Here is a 22,016-nt window from a genome sequence, read left to right on the forward strand (position 1 = left end):
CAGGAAAAGCAAGGAATGACAGGAGGTATGTGCCAAATGACAGATGACACTGACCTGTATCGGAAGCGAGATCCCAAGCGAATGAAGCCAGACCGACTGGAGCTTTTCTGGACAGGCCCTCGGAGCCGGAAGAAGGCGTGGTGTTCCACTGCACATTTCCACAAGTGTTTGCAAGCTTTGGGATGATCCAGTCTGAACACAAAAGTGTGCTCCTGCTCCTTTCCCTTAAAGCATACAAAGCACACTGATGACTTACAAGAGGCTTGAATAAGTCAAAGCTAAAATTGCATGCAAGGCAAATAAAATTGGATTTTTATGATTCCTAATATATATATATTTTAAAAAATCATTTAGACAAAAAAAATCAACCTTTTTAGAAGCTGTAATGAACAACTGCTGTATTTTCTGAAGTTGGAAAGGGCTGGAGTCCCCTCTGCATAACTACAAATTGAAGATACTATTTCAACAGGAAGGTACTTGTTGATGAGGCTAACACCATTTCATTTCCAAATCTAATCTTCTCAAATTACCAATGCTCACTTTTTAACTGTCTCAGGCGTATGCAACTTCTTCCACATAAGAATAATTCTGACACCTGCATAAGTAATTCATCCTACTAAATGTGGTATGTGAGCTTTTTTGTTTTTTTAAACTTTCTTGTGCAATGCACACTGTTTCCAAAGTATCTGGTCTAGTTTCACCAAGGCATTCTCTTTTAAAAAAATGGATGACAGAAAAGTTTATCTTTTACTTAAGTAATGAAGTCCCTTCATTTCCTTCCTTCCCCCACAAGTCACAATCAAAAAATCTTTCAGGCATCCACATTAACTCTCAAAACTTAAATATAAAGAAAGATTAGGAGTATGCAAACTAGTACTGTGTAATCAAGACTGATATTTAACTAAACAATATTTATCTACCTGTTCATCATCTTCAACAACAACCAGAGTGAGTTTATTCTTCTTGAAGTCAAGCCTTGTGATCTTTGGCCTGTGAGATGAACAGAAAGTGCAGGTAACATCTAACATTTAGTATCTTACTGAGAAAGTACCTCATACTCATGTTGGTCTCACAACCCAAACAATTTTTTTTTTGCTATCATAAAGGAAACAAAAGAACCAAGATCAAAACCAAATTTTAGTATACAGAGAGCTTACCAGAAAAACAAACCAATCTTTGTGTCTCCTTCAAAGACAAGAACTCCTGTAGGTGTTAGTCCCAGGCTGTAATCATTGCCATCTCTTGCCTAATTGCCACAAAATAAAAATTATATTCATTTTGGTGTTTGACCCTCTATCCAATTTATTAGAGTGATTCATGTAGTTTGTTTGCCCAGTATTAATATTACACACATATCTGCTATCTTATACAACAAAATTATTGTGTTTTGATGATCTTATGCAATGGATTTTTCTTGTTTGCATCCCTTCAATAAGGCTGACTAAAGACAAAAATTCAAGTTTCTTGATTTGTCTGTGTAATACAGCCATCCTTATGCATTTGCTGCACTTGCATCTCTGCAGGAGATCAATGCTAATTTGTAGTTCTTCAGCTGGTAGCTGACTACACCCCAGCAAATTTGAGTAACTATGATTTTTCACAAAACTCCTAAGTCTAAATACAAACTGTAGTACATACTTCCACATCAATCACACATTTAACATACAGTAGATATACTTGGACTCAAGTTATACCTTCTAGAAATATATACCAAAGAGTGAAATGTTGACACAAAGCCAGATCACTTATTACACAGAGAACAATATTCCTTTTCTTTCCCCCCTCAAAGCAGAACTCATGTTGAAATGCAACACAAAACTAACATTATCATTTCCAAAGGACACCATGTTGCGGTTAAACATACCTTGACTATGTGCATGTCTACACCATACATTTCCAGCCATTTAGCTTTGTTTAAGTAGTTAGTTTCAGCCTGTGCTGGTGTTTGCCCCCTGAAACAAAAAACACAGAAAGGAAAAACTGGTATATGAGGAAAACGGAAAAAGTTCCTGCAAGTTTGCGAAAAACGTAAACACTGTTGACAACCATTCACTTTAATGAAGATCAAGTCCACTTTTTAAAGTTTTAATCTGAAAACACTGCTTAAAAAATTATTGTGTTTCAAGATTTTGTACCTCATCATTTTACTCAAGCCTTTGAAAAGCATTATTTTTCACATTATTTTCTTCTACAAAATAGAACAGAACCATATTAAAATTCTGTTTCTGAATAAGGTCACAGAAGAAGCATCAGCAGTATCTCTTTAATAGATTATCTTCGCAGAAAAATCAGTGCAAACAGCTGAGCAGCATTCACTGGAAGATCTAGTACCTGCATTCCTTCCACTTCTCAAAAACAGCTAATTCCATCTCTTCAGTCTGAGTGGGAACAAACCTGAACTCAGACACCAGCTCAGGGACATGTTCAGCAGGATCGTAGTCTCCAAGCTCAGCTACAAAGAACAACACTGTTAGTCACTGTTCTCAGTACACAGTGGATATTTTTGCATACAGAGGAATTTCTGCACACTTTTCTACTTAGTCTATAATACTAACTTTCTTTTTATGTTCCTTCTCCTCCAGTTCTCCTTTCACCTTTTTTGACAGGGAAATTATGGACACTGAACAAATAGTTGTGTTCTCTGCACAAAAGCTTTGCATTATTGCTTATGCAGTATTATTGACATATTAATTAAAAAGTTTCCTATAAAGGGAATTTATCACCATCCTTGAAACTCACGTTTTTTTCTTTCTTACAGGTAATTTTCGACATTTTTATCACAGAAGTATCTACCAAGATGACAGCTGACTAAAGTTACAACGGAATTTTGCCTTAAAATATTAAAGCAATGTCTCTTGACATTTTTTATAAAAAGCAAAACCAGTTCTAACACTTTTCATGAAACTATTTGTCCAGTCTGCAACTCAGTTTCCAATTTTATGATCCTATATGGCCCTGTCCTGCTAAAATTACTCTGTGTCAGGGCACAATCATGCAGCTGTTATTTGTTGCTCTCCTTTTCATCTGAGGACATAATAAATGCTTTCCTGGGTTGGTCAAGTGGCTCATCGAGTCCATTGCTGCATGCTCAGAGGGGCAGTAAGAGATGCTATGTAGAAAACATACTGGAATATACCAGTCAAGGGATGTGCCACACCAAAAACACAACTCTATGTCCCACAGATGTTAAGAAGTCCAGTTTTAAAGACAGATAAATATCTAATATTCTGAAGCTGACAATTAGAAACCTTTACAAAAATGTACTAATTTTCAGAGTCACAAAGCATGGGCTCCTCCTACTAATTTCAAGTAGCTTCTTAATGTTCAGCTCACACTCAAAAAATATGAATAATTCTCTAACTTGGACTTTGGAAGTCTGATGCAGGCCAATAATTGCTATCTGAAAACTGAAACTACAGATGTTTATGTAGAGAAAAATAGAGACATCACTGGGAAGACCTGGAGAAGTCAAATAAATGCCAGTATTCCACAGGTATAGAAATGCCACATGATATAAAACTCCATTTCTTGGATTCTGAATGCTGCAAGCATAATAACAATCTTTTCACCCTCCCTCTTTTTCTTTTTTTTTAAATGCTGACTGAGGAAGTCTGTAGTTCTATAATAATTTACTCCCACTAAAATGCCTGCCTCTGTTGAAAGGAATGCTGTCAAAGCCAGCTTAGGTTCCAGCTGATTTAAATAAAAGTACACAGCTGTCAGACAGAAAGATTAGAGCCCTGCTACAGGCCTCATTGTGGAGAGAGGAAAGAAAAGACCACCACAAAAAGCAGTGGATATATGGCCTAATTAGATCACTTTGTTCTTCCAAAATCTTATTTACTGAACCTGTATCTTAAGGCTCTAACAATGCTAATATTTTGAACTGTGGAATGTATTCTAACTGCTTTCCTTCCACAGAAAAGAGCAGATTAAAAAGGCAGGTGTCTTCACAGTTTAATCCCAATCTTTACACCTACACACAATTTAGGGCCATTAGCACTTCCTGCATGAAAAGAAGGAAGTGTTTTCAGAAATACTTGTAAGAGAACAAATTTCAGTGACTTAGTCCTACCTCACGCAGAGTAAGTACAGAGTAAGAGTAACAAGATTGTTACAATCAATGTCGTGTGGAGAATTTGTGTGGTTCAAACACATGACACATCAACTGGGTTGAATAATGCCATATATCCATATATCTATATCCTCCAATAAGGACCCCAAAAGCCTAATCCAGCAAGCAGTTTTAAAACTTCAAGGCCCTCCTCTTGTGAGCTCCTTTGCTTGACAACATAGGGAACTTTGCATTTGTTAACATCACAGCCTCATCCAAACAACACATTCTCATCTGGAATCAAAAGCTAAAGACAACTGAGTAATAAAATCTGAGATGATTCAAGCACAGTGCTGTATAGCTGAGAAAAAAAAGAGAATGTCACATCTTGTGGCTGAAGAAGGATCTGAAATACCTACAAGTGCAGTTCAACCAGGAATGTTCAAGTACAAGCATGAGACATGGGGCATTAAGATGTTCCTACAAATAAGATGAAGTCAAAAGCTGGTATTTTATACACAGTGCAAACAAAACCAATTTTGTACCTGATCTGGACAACAAAGACAACACTTGACAGAAACTATAAGTGACGAAATGATGAAAAATTATGAAAAAGATGTGAGCTGTGTTACTACATCAAGGTGATTCAGAAAGGCTGCAGACCTTGTATCTTCTGTCAAAGTGGACAGATTTGCACATAAGCACCTGAGAAAAAACTTTAGGGCAAAGCTGTTTATGTTCAGAACCTCCTTGTCCTGTTTCCTAAGGAATTCAGTAATTTTCTGTACATACTTTCAGCACAATTACAATCAAAAAGATCTGCATTTCACACTGGATCACTAATGTCTGGGCAGACTCCATTTTATGGACATAAAAAGGACAGACTTTTTTAAACAGTTAGTAAGAATCTACACAAAACTGTTTCTGCAGCTTCACCCTTCCCTTCCTCCACATACTCACCTTGCATGTTATAAGCTGCCAACTGGACGGCGGTGTCAAAAGGACATTCCAATCTGCCAAAAGAGAAATGCATTGTTAAAACCTGAACTGACACCATTAGCAGACAACTTATGTAACTGACAGTAAAAAGCTGCAAATGTCTAGGATAAGAAAATGAAAAAATACTGGTAGGTTTGCTGAAAATTATCAGGATTATCAGGAGATAAACCCTACTTTAGTTAAGCATTCCTCTCCTGAAATTCATGCAGAGAAAATAGTATTTTAGAGAAAAAAAATAACATTACATTATTAAGCAAAAGTTAATTATTATCCAAATACAAATCTAATAAACTCTATGCTACTGTAATCGTTTAAAAGGCTGCTTACTTTCCACTAAGAATATCCAGTTTCAGCTGCAGAACAAATAAATACCTGTAGGATAAAATAAGAAATAAGTCATTGAGTAATAGTGCTAATGTGTCGTTCAGTCAACAGGAGTCACAGCCTGACAAATAAAAATGTTTTCTACTCTTAACATGGGTTTTCAAGACCAAAGAAACAGCACTGTGACCTTTCAAGGTTTTATCAGTTGGGTTTGTGTGTTTTGCAGGCATTTCAAATGAAGCAAACGCAAAAGTACGAGTTGTCAAAAGCTGAACTACAGTGTTGCATGGAAAAATAAATAGGATACCCAACTAAATATATTTTTTATTCTCTTCTGATTTTACTTGAGCAAAGAACAACTTGCATTTTCCACGTTTCCTTCATTGTTCATACTCATACCAATCTCATAAAATAATGGTTATTTTTAAGTCCTGCAAATAACACAAAGCTTCTGCTATGGATTGATTAGTTAAAATCTAACCTGGAACACTGACTGCTAAGTGACCAAAACTAAGCAGCAGGCTGCAGCCTTTTCATCTTGTTTACTCTTCAGAGCCAGCTTTCCTTCACTGCCTTGCATATTCTCTACTCTTTTTGCTTAAAAATGGGGCAAATATTAAATATAAATCCCTTTGGTGTGCAATATCAATTCTTCTGATCCAATACCCCTGAAGAGCAGACCCCTTGTTCCATTATGGTACACAGCTTTCCTTTAACAGAAGAGGTCTCATCAAGTACAAAACACCAGCATCTACCAAGGTATCCAGTCTGAATTCTAGCACGGATTCCTAGAAGCCTTACACACAACTTTTGCTTCAACATGTGCCTGTGTCTCCTCAAACTTTCATACAGACACAAACACGTGCAGGCGTTCTTCCTACAGGTTCCACAGAAGTCCACAAATACTTTGCCCAACCATTTATTATCCAAAACCTTTTGAAAGCTTCGTTATTGCTCTGCATGGAGAATAAATTTGGTAGGTACTGAACCCAGTATGAAAATGAACACAGGCCTCCAGTGCACAGTGTGTATGACCAGTCTGTGCTTATCAGCCACGTAACACTTTGGAGCAATTCAAGCACTTCCCCTGCTGTGTCACACGAACACTGGGTGAGAATATGAGCAGGCTGCACCTGTGGGAGCTGAAGAGTAGCTCCAGTTGAGTGTCCTGCTGTTTAAGGATAGAACCCTTGGGAAAAGTCCTTGCCAGTGACACCTATAACTGGCAGCAAAGCAGGCTTCCTGCCACTTCTGCTACTTTAAGGTGTCACACTGTCTAAAGACAGAATGACCACTTGCTAGTCTTCTGTTCTGGGGGATTAGCTAAGCAGGCAGACAGTGTTTAAAAGTCCTCAGGTTTCAGATCTGCCCTGCTAAAACCTGCCCAGCAAGGTCTGACTGGCAGAACTCAAGCCAAAACAGATGAAAATGTTCCATAGTGTAAACTGATACAGCTATAGGTCTGAATTTTGTCTATAGTTGCTGGTTTTAAAGATAGTTAAATATTTCTTCAGGAACATGAACAGGGACATGAAACATTCTTCCCAGATCAGCAGGAAAGCATTAAAAAGCAGTTATGTTACCACATGTAAATATGAGGCTGCACAGGGTACATATGGCTGGAAGGGGTAATGCTACTATAATCTTCCTGGTAGCATTCCAAGGGATTTGGCTAAAGTGCAGATTGAAGATCCACACAGACATAAACCTGAACAACAAGCAAATGCACTTCACACCCTTACAAATGGCTGAGGTATGCAATGTCTACAGCTATTATGAAAATATAACTTAGTTTACTCTCCAAAAGGGATCAGCAGCAGCAGTAACAACACAAGGAAACATTGCCTTTTACAACAGATTTATACTCCTGACAGATGGTAGGTTGTGTTCTTTTTCAAAGCACCCCTAGTAGTCTCAGTCCAACTGGAAATGCAGTTCTATGAATGGATTTGTGAAATGCTTTAATCAAGAGGAACCACTGCTCACCTGATACTATGAACCTACACCTCTAGTAGTGTCAACTTAGCTCTACATGGCAGTAAAATACTATTTTCCCTTCCCATAAGTTCTTTGGAGACCACACATGCAATAGAATGCTAACTGAACTTCCTCTTTCCAAAGAGAACCTCTAACTTGCAATTCAATGCTTCTCTGCCTGGAGACAGGATGACTGTATGCAGTTGAAACTAACATTTTAAGAAAAATAAAGACAGAGGAATGAAGTCTGTTCTCTTCAGTGAAAACCTCTGTCCATCATGTATAAGCTACTCAGATCAGTTGCTAAAATTGCCTAACGAAAAATGGTGCATTAAGTAATATATAAATATTTAGATCTGGGTCACATTTATTTCCACACACAAAAGAGCTACTTTACAAAAAGAAAACTACATTTACAAAAAGCCAAGTAAGCAACAGCAAGCAGTTGCTAAAGAATTCTCTAAAATATCAGAATTGTTTAAATAGATACCACAGAAAACATTTCCATGGCCTTATCTGGGTCCCACTATCACACACAAAATCCTTCTTACCTTGTTAGCTCTTCACGTAGATTGTTGGGCTCTGATGAGTAAAACTTTACACGAAAATGCAGACAATACGGGGGGCCAACTGCAACACAGAATTCATTCAAGACAGCAATAACACTGGATGAGACAGGTTATTTATTTATTACACAGAATCACATCACAAAATTTGACTGATATTGGTTGGCTATGTTCTGCACAAGGTCTTAAGGCAGGAATTCCCTTATGCCAGGGAAATCTGTGAAGAACATCAGGGTGAAAGGACATTTAAATATACACACAAAATAGTTTTATGTGTCACAAGTCAACCCAATGGTCATATCACATTAACTTAACAATAACTCCTGCCAAGAGCACATGAATCTAGGCTAATCTCTATATTTAAGGGCTCTATCCACCACCAAGAAAGCTGTGCATCTTGGCTCTACAGTTGAGTAAATCTTCAGGCATGCTGCTGGTCTTTGCAACACCTTCCCAGGGCTCTGGGAAATACTGCTGACAACTCAAGTCCTTCTATTCCACAGAAGTTTAGACATACTTTATGGGTATTTAAGAGACTCTTCTATGGAAGAATCATCTCTTCTGGAAACCAAAGTGTTAATTCAGCAAAAGACTGGATCAACAATTCTTTAAAAATGTGCATCGCTCTGCTGATTCTTGCATCTGACAGGAGGAATTTTCTCCCTCTCACTGCTTCCAAAACCTCGCATGGATTAAAACAACACCACAAATCCCTGAAGACTTCCCACAGTGCAGAGCAAGGAAGCTGCTAAACATCTTACCCAAGCACACATCACTGCAACAACCAGGCCACACTGAACCCTTGTGCAGCAGGTGAGGACTTGGTGGAGTGCACACAGATTCAAGCATGCAGGACTGCACCATGCATGAGGCTCCAAGACAAGTTTTCCTATAGCCAGGATAATGCTCTATAATACTAGAACATCTTCAGCTGCCTTGACTCTACTTCAACTATAATTAATGAGCCCATAACATGTTTAATTAAGAACATTAGAATAAAGTAGTATGAGCTACAGAAGGAAGATACCATTTAACAGTCAGTAACACCACGCAGAGCTTTTGTCACTTGCCACCTTCACGCTCTCACAGCACACTGCCCCCCACCACTCATTTCAACTGGCTGTGCTTCCTATATGTTAAATACAATGTCTCAAGAGAAAACAGAAAGTACACTTACTTTTAACTTGCTTTTTAATGCTTTTTGTGTTGTCCAGCCAATGCTGAAAAATAAATTAATTTCACTGAATTATCAATAAAGAACTCTCTCAGAAAGAACAAAAGAGGAAGTGTTAGTGAAGACCATCTTGGAATAACAAGTAGATTGATAAAACAATGTAATTCAAGTCTTTCACAATTCATAGCTTTCTGTGCTCGTTGAAGATCCTTTTGCTCAAAGTTTGTAATGCAAAAAGTCAGTTTTGAACAACAGAAACATCCTGTAGTACCTTATTTAAACCAAATCTTCAAGACAGCACTGTCTACTTAAAAGAAAAAAAACCATACTAACAAACCACTTCACTAGATTTTCATCCTGTCCAGACAAACACTTAATTCACACATTAGTAGGTCAGCCAGTGACAATGTGCCAGAGAAGCATAAATCATAGCTGAAGACTCTGGCACTCAGCTGTGTGTGATGTTTACTTGGGGCAGTATGGGGAGAGACAAAATAAATATTGTTGGCTTTCAGGCATTTTCTTGAGATGACTCAAGTGCAGTAACAGCACAACTGCTTGTGTCCCAAAATCAGAGACAGCTCTACCTAATTCTCAAAAATCTATTCACAGGTAACATTTTAACAACTGTCACATGGCAGGACAAGTTACTGCCTCACCTACTAATGCTAATTATAAGCTATATACTGGACAAGAAGCCAAAACAATGGCTTGACTTACACTGTGTACAACAGCATGTGAAAAAACCTGTACTTGGCAGATTGAAACACCTACACGTATACACTATGCTTCCCAAAATAACTGCACATGATGACACTGCTGAAGAGTTTATAGCAGAGGTTAAAGCTGGAAATCCAACACACATCTAGCAGGACAGATCTCCTTCGTAGTGCTGTGTATGGCCAACAGCTCCCTCCTCCAAAGGAGGTGACTCACCTAAACAGGAAATATGGCACCCTGACCAATGTAATTGCACTGACTCAACAGCCAGAGCCAACTACCTGACACACCGTGTCCTGCATGGTTCACCGTGCCCAGGGAACACCACCTCATCAGATCAATCCCAAATGTCACCTTGCAACTAATACAGATGAATTATATACTTAGCAACACTCTTTTTGTCAAACTGTGTGACATGAACTTCACAGCGAGCCCCAGGGATGACAGAAAAGCAACAAAGGTATGAAAAAGAACCAGTATTTTCAGGTTGCACTGCCAAGTGCAAACACATTCCTGCCTCCACAACAGCCCTGCCTTCTGCAGAGAGCTGAAATCAGCCTGTAACACAGCCTAGCTGTGACTGATTGCTGTATTAGCTGCAGATGAGAATGCTTAAACCATCTGCTGCTGCTGTTCACACAGCTGAGAATGCTCTCATTGCCTATTCCAACTAAGCTGCAGAGAGCTACCTGAAATAAATCTAATATATTTTTTAAATAAAGAAGAAGCTTAAGGAGGAATGAAGCAAATATTTACATAAATTTTGCTTACCCTACCAGTGAAATGGGAGCTGAGCAATTATTCTTTCTTCAGGGAAATCATATAATCTTTTTTCCTATTCCATAAATTCACTTGCTATAAAAGAGACTTTACTTACTCCTTCCTCTACCAAAAAAATATAGAAACTATGCAGCTGGAGGCTTGCAGGTGATTTAGATACAGGAATGGCAGGGAGAGCCCTTTCTAGGCTCCAGGGCTGACTGTGCCCCCTTTTTCATCTTCCTCCTGTTTTTTCTCATCTCCTCCACATTCCATGGGAAGGCAACAGAGAAGCAGGCCCATGACAGGCACCGATAGTGTTTCACTCTGCTGGGCTCTGACTGCTGCTGCCCACAGGAGTCCTGCTCAGTGGTGAGGTTGTGTAAGGGAGAAGGGAAACAGAACTGCTTTTAAGTGGGGGTGGAAATGAAAAAAAAAAAAAACAGCCCCAAAACCAACACATGAATGGACAGACACAGACGTCAAGAAACTTGAGATTTATTCCAAGTGATTAAAATGGAATTCAAGTGAACCTGGAAAAGAAGTTTACTTTTGATGAGGGTTTGCACAGCACAGTCTATTGCTGAAAATCAGAGATAAAGTTTGCTAAACAGAAGACAATACAAACAACAGACTGTGCAGAGTACTGGAAGACCTTATTAAAAGAGTTTGCTGCTGCAGAAATTAAAAAAAAAACACATACAAAAACCCCTGAAATCCTGACCTGGCAAGATTTCAAGAAGTTCGGGAAAATGAGGTTAATTAAATAAGATGTTGAGGCTCAAACTGGTCTCTTTCTGAACAGCAGACTAGAGTCAACACAGAAATCCCATGAAAACAACAAATCTTTCACTTCACTAATTGTTTTAAGAACTTCTTTAAAGAAGCTATTACTTCAGTACAAAAATCCAAAATGTCAAGAAAAGTTTCCATTATCTGGGTTTCCTCCACTCCCCAGGAAATCTTTAACACCCAACTAGTGATCACTTAAGCAGCAGAAAACAATTAAAAAAAACCCCAATCCTTCAGTTGTTCACAATAAATCTACTGAAAACCTACTTGTAGTTAAAACAAAAGTGTGGGATTTCCAAAACTTTTTTGTATAACTGTGTTGCTAGTTTGTATCAGTAAAAGTAATTAGGAAGTATGGCAACATTCTTAGATTTAAACGGGGTAGCAGAAAGATGGTCTCCTCCGGAGCCAGTGGACAATGCCGTGTACAGCAAGGGACTGGATTCTTACACTGTTTATTTAACAGGCCTCCTGAATAATCTTGGACAAGTCACTTGATTAGTCTCTGTTCTCTGTTTGCAGCTGCAGATTGGGTTTCTGCTAGAACTTGCCAGCTCCTTTAGCAGGAATGACTGCTATCGCAACAGTTCTTCATTGCTTAAAGCAATTAATTATCTCTGGCTGCTGCATTCAGCTCTTCTGGCAAAATGCGATCTTTTCTGTTTCATTATATGCATTTCATCATTAAGGTCCAGTTTAAACAGATTGTTATCTCTACTCTGCTGCTTTTCATTCACACGTAGTTAAGAAAAGGAAGCAAACGGAGTTTGAAATTCCCTGTACCTGGTATATTGTGCAGTATCAAATATTCAATCATGTACTCTCTGGACTGGCAGTAATAATTTGCTAGACAAAAGCAAGGCATGAACCCTTCTGTGGCAGGAAATATTAACTCTTATTAACACATTTCAAGATGAAATGGCTTTATCTGCTAGCAGATCAGGAAGAGAAAAAAAATATCATACAGATAATTCTACTAGTTAAAAACTAATCCACTGTGAACTCTTACGAGATTCTAGAGACAATACATCAGAAATACATCAGAAGCCACATGACAGAAACTGAGTTAGGATACCATAACCATACAGACTACTGTTTTCCTGAAGCAAAAAGATAAATGCAATAGAATCCTTCACTATCAGTACTCGGCATCCTGGACTGCACATGCTGAGCACAGCTAACATGATTTTGAGAAATATAAAATGGTGTGCAATAGGCTGTTTTCTCATTTCTGTTGACATGAATGGTTCTGAATGCTATCCATCTGTTAGTGTAATGGTCCTTTTCTCCTGGTGTTAAATGTCTTTGCTCTGCAAGGGGTTTAAAGACCACTTTCACTACTGGGAACTACAGAGCAGCAGCAGCTAATCCCACTGGCCATGAAGTTTGCTTCAGATGCTGAGCACCAATGATTTTTTCTACAATTCTCTACAATTACATGATAAGCATAAAATTCAATCACAATAATTCTGGAAAGAAGCCATCAAGTTATAAGTGTTTTGGGGTGGAGCACTGTGTCCAAAGCTGTCAGCTTCTTTCAAAGGTACAAGTTTGTGGAATTTTTTTTGCCTTTGTACAAAGCTTCAACAATTAGGAGATCACCTTCAAACTGTTCTGGACACAGACCTTCACAGAAATAAAGGAATATAAGTCACTGCCTCCATTTTTGTATGCTGACCTTGAACAATTCAGATATTTAGCTCAATTGTCTGTGCTTCCCCTGTGCCATCCTAAGCATGAAAAAATTCTGAAGCGGCCTTGAAACACAAAAGCAATTAGGTTAATACATCTAGCAAATGAGACTGACATATGCAGCAGGAAAATGGAGATCTCATTCTACCTGGGGATGCTGGGCTAAGTAAATACAAGTTTAAGTTACAGGGATGCACGACAAAGAAAAAAAACATTCCTTGCCTAAAGGTTCACTTAACTGGCAGCTACCCTTGGTGAAAGGATTAAATACTTGAGTATATGTGCATAGCCCACAAGTGAAAGACCTGTGGTTGCTTCTGACAGTGCTCTGTTTCTGATTTCAAAACCTGTTACATTTTTAGAAACACACAAAAAAACACCAACAAACTTGGACTTGGAAGAACCATTTACTCTAACTGATACAAACACACACATAGCCTCCTAAAAACTTACAGTTGCACATCTGAGTCTCAACTGGTTTGAACAAATGAAAGGTATACCCTTCTTGCAAGCAGACATTAACAAGGTGACTTTTGCTGACAAGAAAGCAGAGGGCATGTGCAAAGGAAAACCTCCTCTCTGTATAGCATACAACAAAAGGGCCAAGCACACAGTCTGGTTTTGCTCCTTCCTCTCTGTATCATCAGCACCAAGAGTTTCTACACACTAGGCTCCAGGGTCTGACTGGGACAGCCTGCCTAGTGACAACGGGAGGTGTGACATGAAAACAAGAAAGGAATAGACAACAGCATGGTCATATGTTAGAGTGCTGGAGGTGGAATTAAACTTGGGCACATGGAAAATCACACGCCACAGAACTTCTGCACAAAACTTAATTCACGAAAGGAAGTTTTCTTACAGCATTTTTGTCAATATTGGGATTTAACTTTAAGACTGTTGCATAAAAAGAGCATAGCTACTCACTGCCACTTGTGCTGAATCCATGAACCTTAATCCAAAGTAGTCACTTTCTATAAGGTCCAGATGATACATGATTTGTTCAAACAGGAGCTGGCCTTTGGCTTTTTTCTGAAAAGATAACAAGATTTAGTACACAGCAAGAAGATTTGTTGTAGCATCTATCTTTTTCTCTGCACACATTATAGTCTAATTCCACAAATTTAGATTCTGAAAATATAATGTGGACACCTTTTCCCCCCCTTGTATTTTTTGATGGCTGTTTTTCTCAAAGGCAAATGTTCACACCACAAGAAACACATAGTATATCCATAAAGAACTTGCATAATCTCCTTTTTTGGAAAATGTCAACACTGACATGCCCAACAGAGTGTTAAAATGTCATTTTATCATTTTTCCTTTTAGGCTTTCCTCACTCAGTGACATTCAATAGAACTGAAAACACAGCCAGTACAATTGCAATAATCAATGTACTGGAAAACTTTAGGAGCCAAGTACAGCAAACTGCTTATGAATTTAATACTGTTTGGTATCTAGGCGTTTCACCAGTTTAGAAGCAGGTAGCAAAGCCTATTGAATTAGGAGATAGCATTCCATTAGCAAGTGCTTTTAACAACTACTAGGAAACAGTCTGGGGCAAGCAACTTGAATAAATAGCACTTAAGATACCAGATTTACAAAACTAAGTTCATAAAACTAACTTCTAGGTGCAAAAAGCTAGCTCATATGCTCATACATAATTTATGAAAAAAACAGCTCTGGCCCCAAGGAAACATCCCTTTTACAGTTATGCTCTAAAAAATTAAACAGTTGTCTTTTAAGAGAAGGCACATAAATAGCACTGAGCAGTTTCTAGATAACATGTATTTTTCATGCTATGAGCTCCCTTATAACAATAAATGGAAATAGTAGCTTAAGAGTTATTATACCTAAAATACTTAAATGTAATAAAATACATTAATAAATTATTAGATTAAAGGTCATAGTGTTAAAAAAAATTAAATGCAAAGAAATGCAGACATTACTTATGCTTACTCTGCCAGCAGCTTAAGGGTTTCTCTATTTCCGTAAAGCCACCATCTTACAATCTTTTACCCCGATATTTATAGATTCACAACAAGAGAAATGGGATAACTTTCTAAGTATATGTTTAGTAAGCTGGTAATTAGCAGATTTAGTACACCTCTCAAAATTCTGGGCCAGCCAAATTTTTTATTCTGAGAAATAATCTGGTTTAATCAGTAATATCTAAGTAAGTAAAGTAGCATGCCATAGTTTTTGCCACCTTCCTCTACCCTGACCTTCAAATATTTCATATTCTACTTTTCAACCACCATCATTGGTTTACTTGATGTATCAGTTAAATCCAACAAAACATATTACAGCTCAAAGCAAAATCTCAAAAAAAGTTTGTAAACTGAGCCTGTCTAAGCAAATTCTCACAGAGTTATTTCTTTCCAGGTACTGGGGAGAACAGCAGGAATGGAAGGCATCTGGGCCAGCAGGCAACTTCACAAACACACAGCATCAACAAAACATTGTATAAAGCAAATACTAAACATCAACCTCATCAACTTCATTCAGATAAAGTGTTTTCTGTCGGTGTCAGGAAAAAATTATTTCCCAGACAATAACAGATTTATTAAACACTAGCTCAAAGAGAAACATAAAGCAAACCCTCCATACATATAAACACTTTTCTTTCATTAATTGAGCCTGTAGCCTCAGTCTCAAATGATGAAGGGCATTGAACTCTTGGTATTTTTTCTCAACACAGGATATCTTCTACTTAAACATTAATATAATAATACATGTGAAATCAATTCAGCATCTGCAACAGCAAAACCAGAAAATCACCCTATGTTGCATGAAGCTTTCGGTAGCTTGTCTAAGACTAGTGGAAAATCTCCCCTTATTGAGCAGAACATTTGAGATCCTTCTCAATTCCTCTGTGCGTCATCTTTAAAAAGTGCAATTAACCAGTTATCTCAGCCAAATTCCCTACCGGTGACAGAAGCATTTTCACTCCAGCCTGGCATACTACACATACTATCTCAGACTACCCACTAGCAAAAACTTCAATTTCTGCAGTGTCAAATTAGTTTCACAGTGTGTTTGCCATTTTGGAAATCCCAGCAGAGGACTCGAAGATTAATTGGACCCAGAATGACTAATGTGGGATAAAGTCCCTGAAGAAGCAGTGGAATGTCTGCGGAAAGATCTGCAGGACTTCTGGTTGTTTTCTGACTTAAATCACCAGGGCTGTCAACATGGAATTAATTATCCACTACTTTGCATATGATTTAAATCCTCAGCAGCTGTATTTGGTGCAAGTCAGCAGAAGTGTCACACATGCTTTACTTACTAAAGTCCTTCCTCCTTAAACAAACAGCAAAAATATTAATGCTTTGTTACCAGACAACTGTAATGAATCAAAATTAATTTCTTTGCATTCAATAAAACTGTGATCTCAAGAGTTTTCAGAGAGCAAAGACACCCTTTTATTATATTTTCTTGTGAAAAACGGCCCTAACTTTCTAACGGCAACATTGGTGCTAATAACATCACGGTTGTGGGTTCAATCCCTGTATAGGACATGAAGAGTTAGACTCTCAATAATCCTTGTGGGTTCCTTCCAATGCAGAATATTCTGGGGTTCTGTCAAAGTGACACTTTTATCCTGATGTTGTCCCATGCTTTTTTCTCCCCTTTCCTTTCTTTCCCTTACAGCAGATCTCGGGTTACACTCAAAGGACAAATATTTTCAAACTGTTTAATGGTTACTGATGAACTATTAACAATTCCACTCACAAGCAGTCCAGTCAGTGGCTGGTCTTCCCTTCAGGGTACAGATTAAACTTCTCATGGGTTTGCAGTTCAGTAAAACCTGACTATTTGATTTACAGAGTTTTCTATTCTCTCCAGGAAACAGCAGCAAACATCTCACAGCAGGAGAATCAACAACAGGAAAACGTGAATAAAATACACCATATATATAGGGCAGGACCTCTCCTGGTTTTGCCACAGTGGACTAAAGCATCTTCTGATCACTTCGGCATGAATCACATGGCCCCTGCCCCCCTCCCCCCCTTTCCCCAATGAAAGGGATGCTCCCAACTAATGACATCTCCTGCTGCTCTTAATAACTGCAATTGCTGGCTGAGTAGGTGTTAGGAAGGCTGGGCTTAGCCCCGGTAGCTCAGCAACAAGACTGGGTGTTCACCTCAGTGTGCTGGTTTGTCCCTTCACTGCCGGGGTAAGGTGATCCTGAGACATTCTCCTTGGCTCAGGCATCTCAGTCACTGCCTAAAACCTGAAAGGCAGCATTTATACCCTCTTCTCATGGTCTCAGAGTATCGCCTATTTCATGGACACGCATCCATGAGGATAAGTCAGCCAGGTGCTCCAAACCTCCCTGATGTCAAAGGCACCTTCAGTACTAGAGCAGGCAGTACAGACCAGCGCTGGAGAAGCAACACAAGCTCACAGTATTTGGAGAAGAGCTTGTGCTGGGTGAGCACCAGCTGAATGGCTCACCTAAAGTTTTTAATCACAGCCAAGTAGTTATTTTTTTCCAAAACTTGAAAAAAACCCTCAAGACCAAAATATCCACCTAATAAATTTACTAATTAAAATACCAGAAAATAATATCGCCTGTTAATTTCTTTTTGAAGAAATGGAGGGCCCTATGCAAGATGAACTTTGAAAAAAAAATAGATGAATAAGCAATACCTTCATGGGACTTACTGTACTTTGTGTTTCTGCAGCTGTACCTTTTATTCAGATTTCTTCAAATGATCATGTTAATATTTTTATAACTAAGATTACTATTAACTAACATAACTATTAACTATTGCCTTCAATAGCTACCAAGTGGCAAAAACTTCACTTCCTGGTTTTTGTCAACTCATCAGGAGGGTTACCATTCATATGCATAGGAGCTTTCTTACAAATTTACCATTTACACACACACATACACACAAGGTATGGATAGATCCCCATTCAAGATTTACAGCTACCCAGTTGCTAGGGTGTCACCTATGCATGTTTGCAGTCCACAGCAGCAGGGAAGCAGCAGATGAGCCTGTCCATTCTTTTAATGAAGTAAATCCTCTTCTCCCCAAACCACAGGTTTCAAATAACTAAGCCATGAGAAAGCTCCAATAGTGAGCTTTAAAGGAAGAAGATTTCATCTCAATATCATGCAAACGGTGTCTATAGTTAACACCATTAAAGTTTGCTGGAGAATTGGAGGGTTAAAACCCCTTATCTTTACAAAGGCAGTGTTAGAAGTACACATTATTTGTATCACCCTGATCTTCTTATGGCTTTAAGTACTGACCTACAAATGGAGCTGCTCCTTTCCTCAAACTCCAAGCATCACTCATACAAATAACTTTTCCAAACTCTCCAGTCAATTTTCTTGTTCATCTAAAGATGTCACTGGCAGCAAAACACTCGTTCTGCTTCTCTCTCTGGTTTATCCCCAGTTTTTGACAACACTGCCATACACACTTGTGAATATAAAGGAGAATTTCTACCTCCAGAGGCACAGCTTATCAATTCTATTTACTCAGTGTCTCAAATATAGGAACGTAAGCATTTAGGATTAAATATTTTGTTCTTTTATTCTCTGGAGAAAGAAGGCATTTCCCAAAAATCTTCATAACACAGAAATCATTTCAATACCCAGCCTAACTGTACATACATTAGAGTGCTATGTAGAAGGATTTTAATGTACTCTGCTCAGGCTTATTGACCATATAACATAAGCAGACAAAGACTCATAACATTCACACCTGTCACTTTGTTTTATTGAAGTCTGTTTCAACTTTCTGAAGTTTTTATCTTCTAACTACCAATTTGATTTAACCAATTTTTAAATTCTTTGTGATACAGAATATATCCAAATTGCTTGTTCAGCATTAAGGTTTACAGATTAAATGCCTACCCCACCATATTGTAAACATTTCAGTTTTATTTGGTGTTCCACCTGCAGGTTTCTCACGAGCACTCTGATTAAGAGCAGCAGAGAGTCCCAAGCCCTTGAGCTCTTTGCAGAGGCAGTTCAGCAGGAAAGCGAGACTTCAGATAAAATTTGCTTTGAGTTAAGAATGCTAAACTTTCAGGCAACTAAACCAGCCTGCAGCACCAGCCCCAGAAACACTCTGGCAGCACACTGCAGGCCAAACAATTTATTCTGCAAGCAGCACAGATTGCTGCCAGCTGCTCCCTTCCTCCCTCCTTTCCAACAGTGCCAGGGCATGGAGCATTGCAAGACTGAAATGCTCTCCCTGCCATGGCCCCGAAGTGTCTGGGCATTGAGCAGGACCCAGTACAGGCAGTCAGGGCTGCTCACACGGGTAGAGCCACTCGGCATCCCCTGGCTTAGGTTCCATCTCCCCATGAATTTCAGTCTGGCTCACCCTGCACTGTGCCCAGGCCCCCTCACACCACACACAGCACCTCTGCTTTGGAATGCACAGCTCAAGACTGATTTTGTCCAGTTTCAGCCCCCATAAAGGGCTTTCAGAAATTTAAGCAAACACTCAAAAGCATGTCAATACTTTCAGACAAAAGACCACATGGGAAAAAGAGTTTTAATCCAAACCTTTATAGCCTTAACACACACAGAAAGGAGCACGCTCAAATGTTTATGCTATTACTACTTTTGTCAGCTGAGCTTTATTTTGAAATTTTAGAGGTCAGCCTTGAACACTCAGAGCACTCATTTTATTTGATGACTGATTTTCCAACATTTTTAGCAGTATTAGATTTTCTTGTTAATCAGCACCCATGCCAGGAACATAATTATGTATTTCATATTTACATCCACAAATATTCAGCAAGTGGCCATAAATATTGTACAGGTTTTTTAATAAACCAGAGTGGATTACTGAGTAAAATCAACTATCACAATGCATCTCTGATCTTGTAGTAGGATGAACACAAATCACCTCTCTCCAAACAAAAAGTCATTGGCACTCTTTAATGATTTTCACATTCCAGATAATTTCTTAATTTTATTTAAAATAATCACTATAAAAGTCTAAACAGCTTAGTTCAATCCCAGTATTATACACAGCCCTTGGACTAGTTTATACAAGACCTTGTTTTAATGATACTTCATTATAGTAAGGACAAAATAATCTCATTTTGCAACCTCCATATCAAATTTCATGCATGATTAAGTAAGGAATATTCCAAGATACAATACTCAGAGAGTATCCATTCTCATAATTTCTGTCTTTCATCTTATACCACCAGGAAGCTTTTACCTAAAACTCCGCACGTACAGAAACTGGAATACAATTAACACTCCATTATCCATGAGAAGATTATGTAAATTGTGGGTTAGGTAGGGTCAAGTTTTTTTCCTGAAACACCACTGGCTTCTACAAAGTACAGTTCTGCTTCCAGAAGACCCTATACTTCCTCTGTCTCTCTTGTAAGGCTGACCAATATTCCAAGTGCATGTATTTACATTACTTATGTTACCATTTCTCCCCCTATCTACATTATCTTTTCCCTCTCCCAATTAGTACTATGGATAGCATAGGACTTACAAAACGAGTACTCAACTTTAAAATATTTTAAAATCCTCTGGAGCTCTGTTACTCGAAACAGCACTTTATTTCAAATTCTTGACCAACATTTTTGTTCCAAATTATTTCATAGTTGTTGGGGATCCCAGATAAAAACAGCTTTCAAGTTCCCCCCCAACCAACCTCTTTCCTCACAAAGCAGGAGCACCAGGAGAGCCAGTACTCCCTCCAGCTGTTAGGGGTTCCCTTGACAGACCAGACTGGTATGACTGAGCTGATGGAATCTTCAGGTAATAAACCAGGGCTGTTCATGGCTTTTGAGCTCTGGGAATTCCAGAGGTGCAGTGGGGGAAGATGTAGTTTAGTTTTGCATGGGAACAGGATGAAAAGTAAGATAAAGGGATGTCAGCATAACAGACAGAGCATAACTCACCACTCATACTACTCAGCAAACATTCCACCCACAGCTCTTAAACAACTTGAATAAAAAGCGTAACTTAACTTTTGTCCAAGTTGAACTCAAGTTAACAGAAAAACAGAATGTATAATCAGCAACATCAACAGCAGCATTTACAGATAACATCTATTTCATAAAAACTTTGAAAAGATAAACAAAGTAACAAGCTTCTTAGTGTTTCACTAAGCACATAAGTCTGTAAAAATGGCTGAATGCATTTGGAGAAACATAAAGCTTCAAAAGAGTGGTAAGAGAATGAAAACTACCAGGTCAATACACATCTTTAAATCTGAGATGAAGCTGAGGGGAAAAAACCTTGACACCTTTCGATCTGCCCCAAAAGAACACTGATAACTCGCATTAAGTTCATGCCTCCCATTTTGAACATACCAAGGTGTCAGTAAATAGTATACATGACACTGACATTCTTCAGTCATTAACATAGCTACAAAAGCAGTAGATTCTTGCAAAGAATCCAGTCTATGTACTGTGTATGACTGCAGCTTTGGTGAAAAGTTCAAGCCAGGCTTTTTTCTAATTAAAAACAACAGAAGACACAGAAAAGCAGAAAGATTAAGTGGATTGACAGACACCAAAGATAAGATCAGTGGACAAAAAGCAGAGCTTCTGCTCAAATTCTCTGTCTAATAAGTCAAATCTCAACTGCATCATTTACAACCTGTCCCTTCTGTCTCACTGTCAATATTCGTAGAATATCAGTCTTTGCTACTTAATGACTCTGAAATCTATTTGGCTTACATGGCAATGTCCCTTGTGGCTGCTTCTCGTTGTTTCTGTTTTTCTTTTTTTTTTTTTTTTTTTTTTTTTTGAGGAGAAATTCAGCAATCTCAGGTTTAATTATATTAACGACTGTAAATCCAGAATAGTCTTCTCAGTAAAAATTCACTGTAAGGATACAGCCCAACAGCATTTTAAGCAAACTTAAGCCTGGTATCACCTCTAAATGCTTCTTCACCACATTTGGGGAGGCACATGGGGAACCAGATTGGAGAATCGCTCCAGCTGGAAACTACATAAC

The 22,016-nt window shown here is 38.4% G+C and overlaps 1 protein-coding gene across 6 annotated transcripts in view; it reads right to left on the minus strand.

Annotated features, from left to right (window-relative positions):
* The window catches only part of EPB41L5 (erythrocyte membrane protein band 4.1 like 5), a 55,587-nt gene that overhangs the window by 30,016 nt on the left and 3,555 nt on the right, over positions 1-22,016 (minus strand). For all 6 annotated transcript variants that reach the window (XM_088058723.1, XM_088058722.1, XM_014249556.2 and 3 more), the window contains exons 3-12: positions 13,982-14,086; positions 9,098-9,140; positions 7,906-7,984; positions 5,381-5,425; positions 5,015-5,067; positions 2,332-2,452; positions 1,865-1,952; positions 1,158-1,246; positions 921-990; positions 55-224 (exon numbers count right to left, since the gene is read on the minus strand). In XM_088058723.1, the coding sequence (XP_087914849.1) occupies positions 55-224; positions 921-990; positions 1,158-1,246; positions 1,865-1,952; positions 2,332-2,452; positions 5,015-5,067; positions 5,381-5,425; positions 7,906-7,984; positions 9,098-9,140; positions 13,982-14,086 (863 nt within the window). The remainder of the gene's footprint in view (positions 1-54; positions 225-920; positions 991-1,157; positions 1,247-1,864; positions 1,953-2,331; positions 2,453-5,014; positions 5,068-5,380; positions 5,426-7,905; positions 7,985-9,097; positions 9,141-13,981; positions 14,087-22,016) is intronic.

The sequence above is a fragment of the Pseudopodoces humilis genome, chromosome 8 (genome assembly GCF_049639895.1).
Source record: "Pseudopodoces humilis isolate 2021_Gansu_Grassland_sample_001 chromosome 8, ASM4963989v1, whole genome shotgun sequence".
In the NCBI taxonomy this organism is placed as follows: domain Eukaryota; kingdom Metazoa; phylum Chordata; class Aves; order Passeriformes; family Paridae; genus Pseudopodoces; species Pseudopodoces humilis.